At 32.4% G+C, this 15,888-nt stretch overlaps 2 protein-coding genes across 2 annotated transcripts; one reads left to right on the top strand and one right to left on the bottom strand.

The window, feature by feature from the left end:
- Positions 1 to 1,387: 1,387 nt before the first annotated feature.
- LOC111424931 (protein hunchback-like) lies at positions 1,388 to 2,553 on the bottom strand. Its single transcript, XM_023058666.2, has 2 exons — positions 2,518 to 2,553; positions 1,388 to 2,449 (listed from the first exon to the last, which is right to left on the bottom strand). Exons 1-2 carry the CDS (start codon positions 2,551 to 2,553, stop codon positions 1,388 to 1,390), a joined length of 1,098 nt encoding a protein of 365 aa, XP_022914434.2.
- Positions 2,554 to 10,038: 7,485 nt separating this feature from the next.
- On the top strand, positions 10,039 to 10,629 carry LOC139429963 (uncharacterized). The gene has a single exon (XM_071196453.1). It carries the CDS (start codon positions 10,039 to 10,041, stop codon positions 10,627 to 10,629), a length of 591 nt encoding a protein of 196 aa, XP_071052554.1.
- Positions 10,630 to 15,888: the final 5,259 nt, after the last annotated feature.

Below are 15,888 nucleotides of genomic sequence, written 5' to 3'. Positions count from 1 at the left end.
CGTGCTTTACCAATAACAAGATGTAAAACCTCGATTTCATCTAATTTTCACTGTTACGCATTTTCCTCGAGATTTATGCATCTGAGTGTAAAAGTGTAAAGAACAATATTGTTTAAAATTAAGTTTTTTACAACTTTTATACTAAAACTTTTTTTCTAAATCGTACGAATCCCGTGCTTTACCAATAACAAGATGTAAAACCTCGATTTCATCTAATTTTCACTGTTACGCATTTTCCTCGAGATTTATGCATCTGAGTGTAAAAGTGTAAAGAACAATATTGTTTAAAATTAAGTTTTTTACAACTTTTATACTAAAACTTTTTTTCTAAATCGTACGAATCCCGTGCTTTACCAATAACAATATGTAAAACCATGATTTCATCTAATTTTCACTTTTACCCGTTCCTTTAGATATTTATGCATCTGAGTGCAAAAGTGTAAAGACCAATACTGTTTAAAATTAAATTTGCTACAACTTTTATACTAAATTTTTTTGTCTAAATCGTTCCGAACCCCATGCTTTTCCAATAACAAGATGTAAAACCACGATTTCATCTAATTTTCACTTTTACACATTTTTCTCGATATTTATGAATCTGAGTGCAAAAGTGTAAAGAGCAATATTGTTTAGTATTAAGTTTGCTACAACTTTTATACTAAAACTTTTTTTCCAAATCGTACGAATCCCGTGCTTTACCAAGAACAAGATGTAAAACCACGATTTCATCTAATTTTCACTTTTACGCATTTTTCTCGATATTTATGAATCTGAGTGCAAAAGTGTAAAGAGCAATATTGTTTAGTATTAAGTTTGCTACAACTTTTATACTAAAACATTTTTTCTAAAACATTCCGAATCCCGTGCTTTGCCAATAACAAGATGTAAAACCACGATTTCATCTAATTTTCACTAAACTAGCATCGTGGTTGATGATTTGATGAAGATACGTCATCACAGTAAGTATAGTTCAATGATATATGAAAAATTACATAAAGGAGATTTATACTCTTGCAAAATATATCACTTAAAGTGTTTTCCTTAATACTTTGCTTTGTGACATTTTGTGAATGTTGAAAAAATTCGAAAAACTTAAAATATTTCATTTAAAAAATTGGGGAGATTTTATATTCAAGCCATTTTTGCTAAATACAACATTAAAAAAAATACTACAAAAAATTGGTATAAAATTATATTTAATTTTTATTGATCAATCATTTTATTTTGATTTGAGATCATTTTTCTATTACAAATCAGTCTTAAACTCCTAAAAAAAACCATACTTCACATTTACAATTATTAATTATACAAAAATAAAATTATTATGTTATAATCATTGCACTAGAAGGACTAGAGCAACACAAAAATACAAAACATTTGTTTTATTTTAGTGTTTTTCGTGAATATGTTTAAAAAAATTAACTCCATTCTCACAAATTATATCACATCGAGTGCATTGTAAAGGATTTTCGGGATTATGATTGCTCATATGAATATCAAAAATTTCCTTATTACTAAAACTAATTTCGCAAATTTTACATTGAAGATTATTATTTAATGAAAATAATCGATTTTTGTTTTCTTCTTCGTCGGAAACCTCACTAATACTATCTTCGTCGTCGCTCGTATTTTCATTGCTATGAATTGAGTTAGCCGATGAAATAATTAAATTATTATTTTGAGCAATTAAAGTTCGTTGTTGGAGTTGCAAAGCCATCCTAATAAACATTTCGTTCATCATAAACGGATTTAAAATAGCCGGATTTAAAGGAAAAGGAATTTGAGGAGGAGTAATTTCACAAATTTTGGGAATCTTCGAATTTTCAATCGAATTATAATTTTTTTCTGAATTCGTTTTCAATTTAGGTCTTGGTCCTCTTCTCGTTCCATAAACGTCAATAATTTGATGGTGATTTTCCGTTCCATCAACGTTAAGCACAACTGACGGTCGATGATTATATTTTCTTAAATGATTTTTTAAACTATGACAATATTTCGAAACATAAAGACAATCTTTACATCTATATTGATAAATTTGCGAATGCGATTTCATGTGTGAGTTCAACATCGACTTGTTTACGCAAGAATAATCGCATTGTTCGCATTTGTAGGGTTTAGTTCCTGTGTGGCCATTCACGTGGTATTCGAAATGATGTTTTAATTCGGTTACGAAAGGACAAAATTTGCAATAAAAAGTTTTTTCTGGGCGGTAATGTTTGTCTTTTGAATGTTGCCAAAAATCAACTTTAGTGGTTGCGACAAAATCGCATTGTTTGCATTTGTATGTTGTTAATTTTCCGTGCGAATTCATTTTAGGGACTCTTATACCGTTGATATCATTTTTATCTTCTTGAGATTCCTCTAAAATCGGTGACTTTGAAAACTTCATTAATGGAATTTTTTTTGATAAAGATGTTTTTGAAAGATCTTTAGGTTCATCATCATGTATCTGTATACAAATTAATTTAAAAAAATAATTAATTAATTAAGTTTTAAAAAATAATAATTTAATATTACCACTTCTTTTTGTTGTTGAAATCCAATTGGAATCATTTTTAATTTCAAATTAATCTTTAGCGTTCAATATTTCTACGCACACTGACTTCTTTAGTGACAAGTTAAATACTCCAAGTTGTGCTTTCGATCGACCGTCCAATGAGGGGAGAGTTTTAAGTCTCCCCACTTCTATTATGTGGTTTTTCTGGACAGTTCTTCGCGTTTTTAAAACGTTCCCGGAAGAACAAAACTATTTATTGTTGTGGTACTTTTAATATTTATAATGCGTTTTTAATTGGGAGATTTTGCAAAAGAGCTTTTTAAAGGACACAATAAACAGTGATTATCGATAAGTGTTTAAAAAAGATTTAAAAAGCTGTTTTTAGAAGGGTGATTATCGATTTATTATGACGGAAACCTGTAAATAATGAAATTAATCATTATTTAATTATGTTTAAAGTTTGTATTTTGAGATTTGCATTTTGAATTTATTTCGTTGTTTATTACGTTTGTCGAACACATTAAAGGCAAGTTTTTTTTGTATTATTCGTAAGAGCCAGGTCGAGAATCAGTTCTATATCGTTCGTTGTAATGTTTAAGTTGAATAAATTAATATTCAATGTAGTGTATACGAGTCATTTAATTTCATAATATAACATTTGATCGTAACTTCAAAATCTCTTTGTTTTATTCTCAAGAAAGCTCATATTTTCTCAACCTCAAAACAATGTAACAAATTTAATTTTTCTTATTTCTTTTTAATTCAATATCAAAAAAGTTAAATCTTTCATGGGATTAAACAGGTTTTAAGATGGTTCTACACATATTAGATTTGATGAAGTCATATCTATTGTGATATATTGAGCTTAGATGTGCGTACTTCACGCTCAGCTTAGGGTTGCAGACAATCTGTTGTCTTATCACCTTGGTCACTAGTTGATCTCTTAAGGAAGAGAATTCGCGAATAATCAGAAATTCTAGTTAAATCAAGAGAGTACATTTTAAAATTACTAGCACTATCACTAGAACTAACACAAGACCTAAACTAGAATCATTCGGGTTTAGCCGTCTTGAGAGACGTGCGGCTAAATCCGAATGTTTCTAGTTCTAGGTCTTGCGTTAGATCTAGTGATAGTGCTAGTAACTAACATTAGACTGAGAACTAGAATCATTCGGGTTTAGCCGTCCTGAGAGACGTATATTCGTAATTTTCATAAAATAACCTTTCAAGTGAGTCCAAACTTGACGCATTTACCTCAAAAAACAAAAAAGTTCGAAATTTCAACTTTTAATTTTGACATATTTGTCAACTTCATTAAAAACCCTTTAAAATGAGTCCAAACTCGACATATTTATCTTCAATATTAATGAAATTATGGTCAACTTCCGGTTAAGAATGTCAACGTCAATTTTGACATATTTGTTATTTATTTTTAATCGTCGTGAAAAATCCTTTAAAATGAGTCCAAACATGATACGTTTAATTCCAATATTACTCGAGATATACGCAACTTCCGGTTTGAAATGTCAATGTCATTTTGACATATTCTTAATTTTTATAAAATAACCTTTAAAGTGAGTCCAAACTTGACGCATTTACCTCAAAAAACAAAAAAGTTCGAAATTTCAACTTTTAATTTTGACATATTTGTCAACTTCATAAAAAACCCTTTAAAATGAGTCCAAACTCGACATATTTAACTTCAATATTAATGGAAATACAATCACTTCCGGTTTGAAACGTCAACGTCAATTTTGACATATTTGTCATCTTCATTTAAAAACCTTTAAAATGAGCCCAAAGATGACGCACTTATCTCAAAAAACAAAAAAGTTAGAATAAAAAACATTAAACCCGAAGTTAGCAACAATGAAGATGGCAATTTAATTTTTAAATATTAATACCAACCTTAATTTTTTATTTTTTTTATTGTAATTTTGTTTTTGTGACAAATATTAAGACATTTTATAAAAATTAAGAATATGTCAAAATGACATTGACATTTCAAATCGGAAGTTGCTTATATCTCGAGTAATATTGGAATTAAACGTATCATGTTTGGACTCATTTTAAAGGATTTTTCACGACGATTACAAATATGTCAAAATTGACGTTGACATTCTTAATCGGATGTTGACCATAACTTCATTAATATTGAAGATAAATATGCCGTGTGTGTACTCATTTTAAAGGATTTTTAATGAAGATTACAAATATGTCAAAATTGAGGTTGACATTTTAATCCTGAAGTTAGTTATCATATAATAGAAGTTTTATAACTGAAGTTAATCTAGTGTTAGTCACTTTTCCGCACTTTCTTATTATTTTTAATGTGTTTTTAGGTCATTTTGCATTGATTAAAAAAAAATCGTCGATTTTTAAGCCTTTCTTAATATTTCTTTTGTTAAAAAAGACCGTTCTTAAATTTTAACCTGTAAACTTGTAACACTTCGTCCTTAATTTCATTTTACAACTTTTTAAACTTTAATTTTGACATATATGTCAACTTCATAAAAAACCCTTTAAAATGAGTCCAAACTCGACATATTTAACTTCAATATTAATGGAAATACAATCACTTCCGGTTTGAAACGTCAACGTCAATTTTGACATATTTGTCATCTTCATTTAAAAACCTTTAAAATGAGTCCAAAGATGACGCACTTATCTCAAAAAACAAAAAAGTTAGAAAAAAAAAACATTAAACCCGAAGTTAGCAACAATGAAGATGGCAATTTAATTTTTAAATATTAATACCAACCTTAATTTTTTATTTTTTTTTATTGTAATTTTGTTTTTGTGACAAATATTAAGACATTTTATAAAAATTAAGAATATGTCAAAATGACATTGACATTTCAAATCGGAAGTTGCTTATATCTCGAGTAATATTGGAATTAAACGTATCATGTTTGGACTCATTTTAAAGGATTTTTCACGACGATTACAAATATGTCAAAATTGACGTTGACATTCTTAATCGGATGTTGACCATAACTTCATTAATATTGAAGATAAATATGCCGTGTGTGTACTCATTTTAAAGGATTTTTAATGAAGATTACAAATATGTCAAAATTGAGGTTGACATTTTAATCCTGAAGTTAGTTATCATATAATAGAAGTTTTATAACTGAAGTTAATCTAGTGTTAGTCACTTTTCCGCACTTTCTTATTATTTTTAATGTGTTTTTAGGTCATTTTGCATTGATTAAAAAAAAATCGTCGATTTTTAAGCCTTTCTTAATATTTCTTTTGTTAAAAAAGACCGTTCTTAAATTTTAACCTGTAAACTTGTAACACTTCGTCCTTAATTTCATTTTACAACTTTTTAAACTTTAATTTTGACATATATGTCAACTTCATAAAAAACCCTTTAAAATGAGTCCAAACTCGACATATTTAACTTCAATATTAATGGAAATACAATCACTTCCGGTTTGAAACGTCAACGTCAATTTTGACATATTTGTCATCTTCATTTAAAAACCTTTAAAATGAGTCCAAAGATGACGCACTTATCTCAAAAAACAAAAAAGTTAGAAAAAAAAAACATTAAACCCGAAGTTAGCAACAATGAAGATGGCAATTTAATTTTTAAATATTAATACCAACCTTAATTTTTTATTTTTTTTTATTGTAATTTTGTTTTTGTGACAAATATTAAGACATTTTATAAAAATTAAGAATATGTCAAAATGACATTGACATTTCAAATCGGAAGTTGCTTATATCTCGAGTAATATTGGAATTAAACGTATCATGTTGGGACTCATTTTAAAGGATTTTTCACGACGATTACAAATATGTTAAAATTGAGGTTGACATTCTTAACCGGAAGTTGACCATAACTTTATTAATATTGAAGATAAATATGTCGTGTTTGTACTCATTTTAAAGGATTTTTAATGAAGATTACAAATATGTCAAAATTGAGGTTGACATTTTAATCCTGAAGTTAGTTATCATATAATAGAAGTTTTATAACTGAAGTTAATCTAGTGTTAGTCACTTTGCAGCACTTTCTTTTTATTTTTAACGTGTTTTTGGGTCATTTCACATTGATAAAGAAAAAATCATCGATTTTTAAGCCACATGATGTTTAACAAAGAAGTTTTTTAACAAAATAAAAAGAAATATTAAGAAACTTGTTTGTAAAATGGATAAGATGAGAGATGTTAATCTATTTGTAGAGTCTCTGAAGATGGCCAAGGGCCGAAACTGGTTAGACTTAAATTCTATATAAAATAAAAACTAGTTTAAAAGTACAAAATCAAACTAGATTATTAACTTCAAAAATTTTTACACGAATCTTCATCATTTTATCTCTAGTTTTAGTGATTAAATTTATGCCACGACTTACAAAAACACCCTGTATGTTCTCTGTGCTTGTGATAGCTGTCATCAGTGTTCTGTGATAAAAATGGACAGGCACCAAACAATATCCAATAGTTTGAGCTTGTTTATTCTGAGAAGTCTTATATTTTTAGAGAGATAAAAACGAAAATCCCGTTTTTCTCGACATTATTCATTTGTCGCTTAGTCAAGTGATGCATAACGTGGTCCAAATTAGAAAAAGATTCTATGAAAACTACTCATTTTAAAAGCCTTGCAGTTTTCACAAAAAATTCTTGTTCATTTTTCAAACGTCCAAACACAAAAAAGTGTCTTTTTAGCTTATTTTAGAATTCAAACATCCTTGGCTAAAAACTCTCTATTCTAAAAGATTGAGAAAACTTTTTGGTTTTTTTTTCCTAGAAAATAATACAAAAGCACCAAAGGGTGCAGAAAGTCCTGGTGTTGCGAATGGTTAGAAGTGACCAATGAGATTTGGGCGAGGGTGAATCAGGCCGAAAACGAAAGCAACTACAAGGGGGTGAAGGTTTTATTTGGAAAGTTTTTAGCCAAAAAAATAATAATGAATAAATTTGAGAATTTAAATGTATCTTTGTTTAAATAATGTAAAGTGAGGTAGCTGGGTCATTAACCGTGAAGCCACACAAAAATCGCACAAAGAATTTCAATGTTGTGGTGACAAAGATTTTTCTAAAAACAACCGCAATTGTTAGAATTTGTGCGAATTTTACGACAGCGCAATAAAATTTTTATTGTTGATCTACCTGCACTTAAACACTTTCAATTAGAGAAATGTGAAAGATTTTTTTTGTAATTAGTCATGGTTACTTTTTTAACAATAACATTGATGATTTAAACTTCTAAAAATAACCGGAAATAAGAAAAGAACCAAAATGAAAAAAATAATAAGTAAATAGACAAAAAGAGGTCAATTGCAAACAAATTTTTGACGAAAACACACACATTTTAGGACCCTGGCAAACACGTTAAGAAGTAAACACGTTATCTAAAAATAACTAGTATTTTTTTCGCTGCCCTTTGGTTTCTGCCTGGCAAACACAGCGATAAGTTATCGCCCCGGGATAAAAACCTTACATATTTAGAGAAACCATCCAAAAATGTTTCCATCAACGACAACAAAAAAATTAAACTTTGGCAAGCTGCCACAGATTTTTCCATTTTGTCCAAAACTCGTCATAATAGATTCTGAATGCGTGGACAATCGCCAAAGGGGTTTTTGCTTTAAGTGACCCTTTAACAAAAATGAAGTAACCATACACTCAACAGCTGTCGTTTACCCAAAAATACAAAAAAAAAATAAATCAAAATTCATTTTATAAGGTTCGGTTGAAATTTTTTCAACGAAAACATCCTCAATTTGGTTTTTGAAAAAAATAAATACGGTTTGAAAGAATACAGAATGGGGCGAAAAAGGAAAAATAATTAAAGTCAAGTTTGATGGGGAAAGAAAAAGCACAAAATCGTGAGATAACAGGATTAAAAAGGCAGATTTTTGTGTCGTTTCGATTCCGAAAACGAACGGAACACAACGGGAAATGTTAAACAACGAGTAACTCATTTATTTTAAAAACGCTGGCAGCCATAAAATACTAATTTTCAGCATCAGGTATGAATAGAAATACAACAAAAAGTCGACACGCTTTTAAACCCGGTTGTGTAAGAGTGAATAATTTTTTGCCAGTGTTTACTTATTTTCAATTTTTACTTACAATGTCTTAATTAAATCTCCCGTTATATTTTACCTGCTAGAAACCAAATACTTTTTTTTAACTTTTACTATCATTTAATATTCAAAAAATTATATACAGGGTGTCTGAGCGAGACCGGTCATTAGACGTTTCTGGGGTTCTGGCCAAATAAAAAATTTGAGAATGCAGACTTAAGTATTATCAATTACATTCTCTTCATCTAAAATATTTTCAGATTTCTAGCACTTCCGGTTATACCGGAAGTCGCCACCTACTTGATTTTTTAAATGGAACATCCTGTATATTTTTACATATTTGGATTTGTCTGTTTTGAAGGTTTATAAATAACTTTACTTTTTGCAATTTGAACCAGCAATTCTCGAGTTATTCGAATTTTTCTAGAAATATTTGCTCCAGCGGACATTTGTTCAAAAAATCATAGAACACTCAATTTTTGAGTTATCAATTTAGGATTCAGAATACGCTTAAATAACATGGTGGAGTATGTTTTGGTGCCGAGAACGGCTGTCTAGATCGTTTGGTCACTTTACTATGATACGTTAACTTTTCGAAATTTGACAGCACCATATCTTCATTTTTTTAAATGGCACCCCCCATATTTTATTACTTAGTCGTCTTCGGCGTCTCATTTTACATCTTTTATATTCCATATGTCCTATGCCTAACATTACTAGTTTGAGAAATAATTAGGGTTTTTTGAAAAATGCTCACATATCATATGGATATTAACCTAGTGTGCCATGGAAAACAAATGTTTAATGACTTATTGATAAACGTCAAAGTCTAATTTAGAACACTAGAATTAGTGTTAGTTCTAGTTTTAGTTCTAATCTTAGTTTAATTCACACCGGCCGTGAAAGCCTTCGTACTTATATTATTAACCTTTATGGGGAGGATATCAACAAACAAATCAAGGATTTGGATAACTCACGAATTAGACAACGCAAGCTGTTGAGCAGTTTAGCCTTTCTACGAAGATGCAGAGAGAAGAAAGTAACGCCAACCTTCTTGAAGTTGAAGCACCACATCGACTCCGCTGCAGCACGTAGAATTTTGATTAGGACAGAACAAGCACTGCTACGAGAAAGAATCCACAAGACCTTCAATGATCTACAAAATATAAGTGAGAAGTTACTACGACTCCACCTCTCACTTTCCAATTGTATATCCGGAGAAGACTGGGACAAAGTGGACAGACTAACAATGGAGAAGGCTAATCGCGAATTTCAGAAGACCCGTGACACACACATCAAGAAGTTTGAATCTCTGGAACGCCGGTCGCAAAAGAAGAAAGGTAATAGTTTACCAGTAGAAACAATCGTCATTAACAGATCAAATGTCCCACTAACGAAAGACTAAACCACTGTGCTCGCCAAAGGATTGAACTACGCAATCGCCCCGAAGAAGGTCCCAAAGGAGGAAATCATCTGCGAAGTGGAAGCAGCTGTTCGAGGGATGCCTGCACTGAAAACCGAAGAGATCCGACAAGAAGTTGCGAGAGTATTGAAGTCAGCAAAACCACCAAAATCCAACTTGACGATTGGTGAAAAGAAGGCACTCCGATCTATAAAAGAAAAATCAGAAATCGTAGTGTTACCAGCAGACAAGGGGAATACCACCGTTGTTATGGAGAGGAAAGAATACGACGACAAAATGATGAACTTACTGGACCCAGCCACCTACAGGAAGATCAAGAGGGACCCCACAGACAAAATCGTTAGAAAAATGAAGGAACTGATAAAATCTACAGGAATTCTACGGACTACCGAAGATTCCAAACCAGACGTCCCCCTCCGCCCTATCGTCAGCGCCATCAACTCCCCAACATACCAGCTGGCTAAACATCTTGCAAAGATTCTGTCCCCCTTCACAGGTAACACGGAATCGTATGACAGGGATTCTATACATTTTGTGGAATCGGTAAAAGGTGTAAAGCTGGATGCTGGGGATATGTTGGTAAGTTTCGACGTGGAATCCCTTTTTACTAGGGTACCAGTTAAGGATGCTGTAGAGGGTCTTCGCCGAAAACTCATTCCGGAGGGTTGACCAGGATACGTGGCAGATCTGGTGGAGTATTGCTTATCGTCGACGTATTTCAGCTGGAAAGGAGAATTTTACGAGCAGTTCGAAGGGGCAGCCATGGGATCTCCACTATCGCCAGTTATAGCTAATTTCTACATGGAATTATTCGAAGAGGACGCTTTGAAGAAGAGCCAGTGGAAACCAAAACTATGGCTCTGATATGTGGATGACACGTTTGTGATATGGCAACATGGTCAAAAACGGCTCCAAGAGTTCTTGGATCACTTGAACTCTCAACATCCTATGATTAAGTTCACCATGGAAACAGAAACTGCCAAGAAATTACCCTTCCTAGATGTGTTGGTCACCAGGACGACAAATGGAGATATAGAACTTGGTGTATACCGAAAGAAGACCCATACCAACAGGTATTTACAGGCATGTTCACATCATCATCCCCAACAGAAGAGGTCCGTGATCCGTACATTATTTCAGCAAGCAGCGAGACTATGTGAAGGAGAGAACTTGAAGAAGGAGCAACACTTTCTACGAGGCGTGCTGCAGAAGAATGGATACACTTCGAGGGACATCAACCAGGCCATCAAGCAGCGAAAGCAGAAAGAGGACACGGTAAGTACAAAACCACTTGGATTTATCTGTCTTCCCTATGTTTCAGGTATAACGGAACGAATTGCTAGGCACATCAAGAAGAACGACATCGTAGTGCGGAACACACTCCCGATAGCCAAGAACAAACTAACTCCATTAAATAAAGTGTGGGAGTCTATCGACTATCGTGTAGTTGTGGGAAGGTTTATGTTGGCCAAACTGGACGCAACGTCGAATGCCGCATCAAGGAGCATGAGAGGGATGTAAGGCTGAAGAAGATCCAGCAGTCGGCGGTTGCGGAACATTGCCATGCAGAGGGGCGCCGAATAGACTTCGAACAAACAAAGGTGCTGGCTAGGGACAACAGATACTACCAAAGACTGACAAGAGAAGCCATAGAAATTCACCGACATAATAATAACGTCAACAGAGAGGATGGCTGGGAGCTTAGCAGAACATGGAAGATGGTGGTGAACACGAAGACCTCTTCCCGCCTCACACCGGACGCGACGCAATTAGTTATTAATTAGTTAGTAATTAGCGTTAACTGATTATTAATTAGTTTTTCCGACTTATATATAATTACCGATTTTTTGATCTCGTCACTTCGAACCAGTTTCTGAAGAAGGTTGCAACATGGCATCCGAAACGTCAAACCTTTTATTAAAAGACGCACGGCAAAACCCGAAAGTTTCTAGTTTTAGTTCTAATCTTAGTTTAATTACTTTCGTTATTGTTATTGATTTTAATTCGTTTCAGTACTAATATTAAGGGACATAACAGATAATTATTAGCTCACATGCATCAAGTGATGTAAACAAGTGAGTCTTTAACAAGAACTCATTGAGAAGGCTTATTTTTCATGGCACACTAGACTAAATATCCATATGATATGTGTGCATTTTTCAAAAAACCCTAATTATCTCCCAAACTATTAATATTAGGTATGGGCCATATGGGATATAAAAGATGTAGAATGAGACACCGAAGACGACTAAAAAATAAAATATGGGGGTGCCATTTAAAAAAATGAAGTTATGGTACTTCCAAATTTTGAAAAGTTAACGTGCCATAGTAAAGTGATCAAACGTTCTAGACCGCAGTTCTCGGCACCAAAACATACTCCATCATGTTGCTTAAGCATGTTCTCAATCCTAAATTGATATCCCAAAAATTGAGTGTTTTCTAATTTTTTGAACATATGTCTGCTGGAGCAGATTTTTCTAGAAAAATTCGAATAACTCGAGAACGACAGAATCAAATTGCAAAAAGTAAAGTTATTTATAAACCTTGAAAACAAACAAATCCAAATATGTAAAAATATACAGGGTTGCATTTAAAAAAATAAAGTTGGTGTCGACTGCCGGTATAACCGGAAGTGCAAGAAATCTGAAAATATTTTACACGAAGAGTACTCAAATTTTTATTTTCGCCAGAACCCCAGAAACGTCTAATGACCGGTCTCGCTGAGACACCCTGTAGAATATTATATTTGAATCTGCTTTATTTTTATCTAAATTACACTTTTTAAATTATATCGTCCATTTTCACCATACGTTTATTATCCATAAAATATTAGGGGTAAAAACCCTAGTTTTATATGAAGAGATCGAGGATTGGTAATTATTTTATTTATTTTAGGTGACAGTTGTGCCATCCACCCCATTTTTCCCATGCTAACGATATTTTGCAATTCGATCCCAGCATGTTTTGATTGAGGGTGGAGATTTTCAGCAAACCACAAAAATAAGAACGAAAAGATCTTTTTTTTTTCAACGTACAGGAAATTGGACATTTTTCAATTAAATTTTAGTACACAAAGGATATCTCAAGTGTCCATCATTACATAATACCCGGTTCTAGATGACCATATGTCACTCTCAAAACGTATCCAAAAATGAATTCAAGAACCATTTCGTAACGACCAATGGACAATTGTGTAAGAGTTTCATTGTCCGGAACATTTTGGGGGTGGATACTCTTTTTGCATTACTTTGACATACTTGGTCAATATGAAAGGATGTAGTTTAGAAAGAGAGTACCAAAATTATTATATTTTATATTTAAATACTTTAATAACTCATTTTACTATCTGTTTATCTAATGGTACCTCTTAAACATCCCGAAAACGTCCAGAATAAGACAAAAACATAAAATTACTAAAAATAAGGCGTTAACTAACGACAATATATCCAACCCCTAATTTGTAAAATCTCAAGTACTACAACGTAAAAACTAATTTGAAATTCTCAAATTACCCATCTGCTCACATAGTGAGTAACACAAAACTTTAGGTTTCTTCTACTATTTCTTTATATTCTTGGGAAAAACTGGTCAAACTTTTATTAAAACTCCCACCCTTAATGGACTATCAATGTTCTAGCGCCTTTTTTGTTTAAGGGAGTTTGGTTGATTTATGCGTTTCGAGACGATGTCCGGCTTCGGAGGCAGGAAGTGCGGTTTTCTTGGCTGTCTTCGTTCTTGTTAAAGTTAACGCAAAAAGTGTCCGTGGCCTCGTTAGCTTCTTCCTCGAGGTGTCGAAGGTGGCGTTTTGAAATCTCAAATATTTTCGGTATGCGGTAATGGGTTTTAATGGTCCTACACCGACCGGGAACTGATTCGAATAATCATTTGTGTCGTTTTGGATAAGTTATGATCTTCTTTGAACGGTTTCAAATGACACACTAATAATGTAGAAAGAAAAAAGAATTTGTTGATTTTAATCTTATGGGTTGTAAAATTTTTATTAACTGGTGGTGTTTTTATCTGGATAAGATCTTTTTCTCACGAAAGCAAAAGAAGTTGCTAAAGACTTTATTGTTGCAATTCGCCCACATTTAAAACGATTTATCATCCGGTCGTCTTTATTCAACCCCTGATTTTGTGACACTTGCATACGGGCTAAAAAATTTTCGAGAATCGACCTGTAGTTCTTTTTTTGTGGCCCAAACGCGTTAGTGCTCTATTTGTTAAGGGGTGCATTGATCCTAAAGTCATTTTTTATAAGAACCCCATTTAGAAAAAAAAGGGAAAACACAAAAAACATCCCTCCAGCGATTTACAATGGGAGTTGTTAAACGAGGGGTCATAAAAAAATAAAAAAAAAATGTGATCTTTTCTACCTGTTTAACAGCCCTATAAAAAATTGGGGAAAAAATTTAAAAACAGGTGAAAATTGCACCTATATTCTAATATTGAGGCATAAAAAAAATCTTTAGTAAAAAATAGTATCACGTGTGTGCCTTAACCTCTTAAAACCTTAAAGTGTTTTTATGAATGACGAAAAGGTCAGTTCCGGCTTGAAATAATGAGATGCACATTTTGGCTTAGGGATTGTCCCTCTTCGTTTTTCACCCAGGGTTGAAACGAATCTTTAAGGGTACGAGAAAGATGGAAACATTTTTTCTTTGGATGGGATGCACGTTCTAAATAGGCCTGAACTGTCGATAGCACGTGCTTTGTTGCGTCACTGAAGACCCTTCGGGGGTTAATTCTGTTTACCGGAACGTCTATCTTTACAATCTAAATCTGAGCTTTTTTCCGGGGATTTTTTGATTAGGTTTATGGAAGTGTTACGCTCGAATTAATACTCTTATTGTAGTAAAACCTCGATATAACGGACCTCGTTAGAAGGGACAAAATATTTTTAAGTCATACTACATTTAAATATACATGTTAGCGCCCATAGATAGAATTGTTATTCAAGGTTAGATTTAGAACCCGAATGTTTCTAGTTCTAAAGAAAAAATTTGAGAAAACGATGAAAGTATATTTATTAAAAAATATTTAAGATCAGTACTACTAGTTTCGGGAGTAACTTCTCCCTTCTTCTGGCACGACTGAAATGTACAAAATATTTGTTATTATTAAAATTATCTAGATAATAGGATGTTAATAGTTACCGTCAAATTACGAGATATTAGTCAGAGAGTAAAATTCAATTAACATCTCACAAGAACCACGAGGAAAAGTATAGAAAATACGACACATTGAACAACCTCTAAAGTTTAAATTCCAAAAATTCCAACTTTTTAACAAAGTTAAAAGCCTGATGGGCAAGATATAACAAAAGAATTTAAGAATTAATTTTAAAACATGATTTTCATCGTTAAAGAAAAGCCAAAAAAGTTTGAACGTTCCAAAATTAAAGCTAAAAAGATAAATTTATAACGATTTATGATGGAAGCTTAGAAAAAGATAGCTTACTAATACAAAATTCTGAAATTGTTGATAATCCAAAAAACTAAAAAATTATTGAGAGTCCATCTGGTTCGTAAGAATATCTATCGAGGACTGAGTGTGAAGAACCGCATGGCGTACGAGTACAGTTTTCTTTCGACCATTACGATGAACCTAGAATCGAAAATCGCAAGATTTCTAGTTCTAGGTCTAGTGTTAGTTCTAGGGCTAGTTTTAGCTCTAGTTTTAGTTGTTATTCAGCGTTAGATTGTTGTATATTTTTCATTGTTAGCATTAAATATCACTGTTACATCTATAAGTCTTCAGACATGCAACTAAACCCGAAATACTTTAGTTCTAGATCTAGTGTTAGTTTTAGTTTTACACTAGCACTATCACTAGAACTAACACAAGATCTAGAACTAGAATCATCGGGGTTCAATCAATGGTTCTAGTTTTTGGTCTAATGTTAGTTCTAGTGATAGCGCTAGTTAA

Source organism: Onthophagus taurus, chromosome 6 (genome assembly GCF_036711975.1).
Source record: "Onthophagus taurus isolate NC chromosome 6, IU_Otau_3.0, whole genome shotgun sequence".
NCBI lineage: Eukaryota > Metazoa > Arthropoda > Insecta > Coleoptera > Scarabaeidae > Onthophagus > Onthophagus taurus.
Note: the sequence above shows the minus strand (reverse complement) of the source record. Positions and strands in the feature narration are given on the sequence as shown.

Coding starts and splice junctions, on each gene's coding strand:
- LOC111424931 (XM_023058666.2), bottom strand. CDS start 2,553: ATGATTCCAATTGGATTTCAACAACAAAAAGAAGTG. Junction 2,450..2,517: donor TTCAACAACAAAAAGAAGTG/GTAATATTAAAT, acceptor ATTTGTATACAG/ATACATGATGATGAACCTAA.
- LOC139429963 (XM_071196453.1), top strand. CDS start 10,039: ATGCCTGCACTGAAAACCGAAGAGATCCGACAAGAAGTTGCGAGAGTA.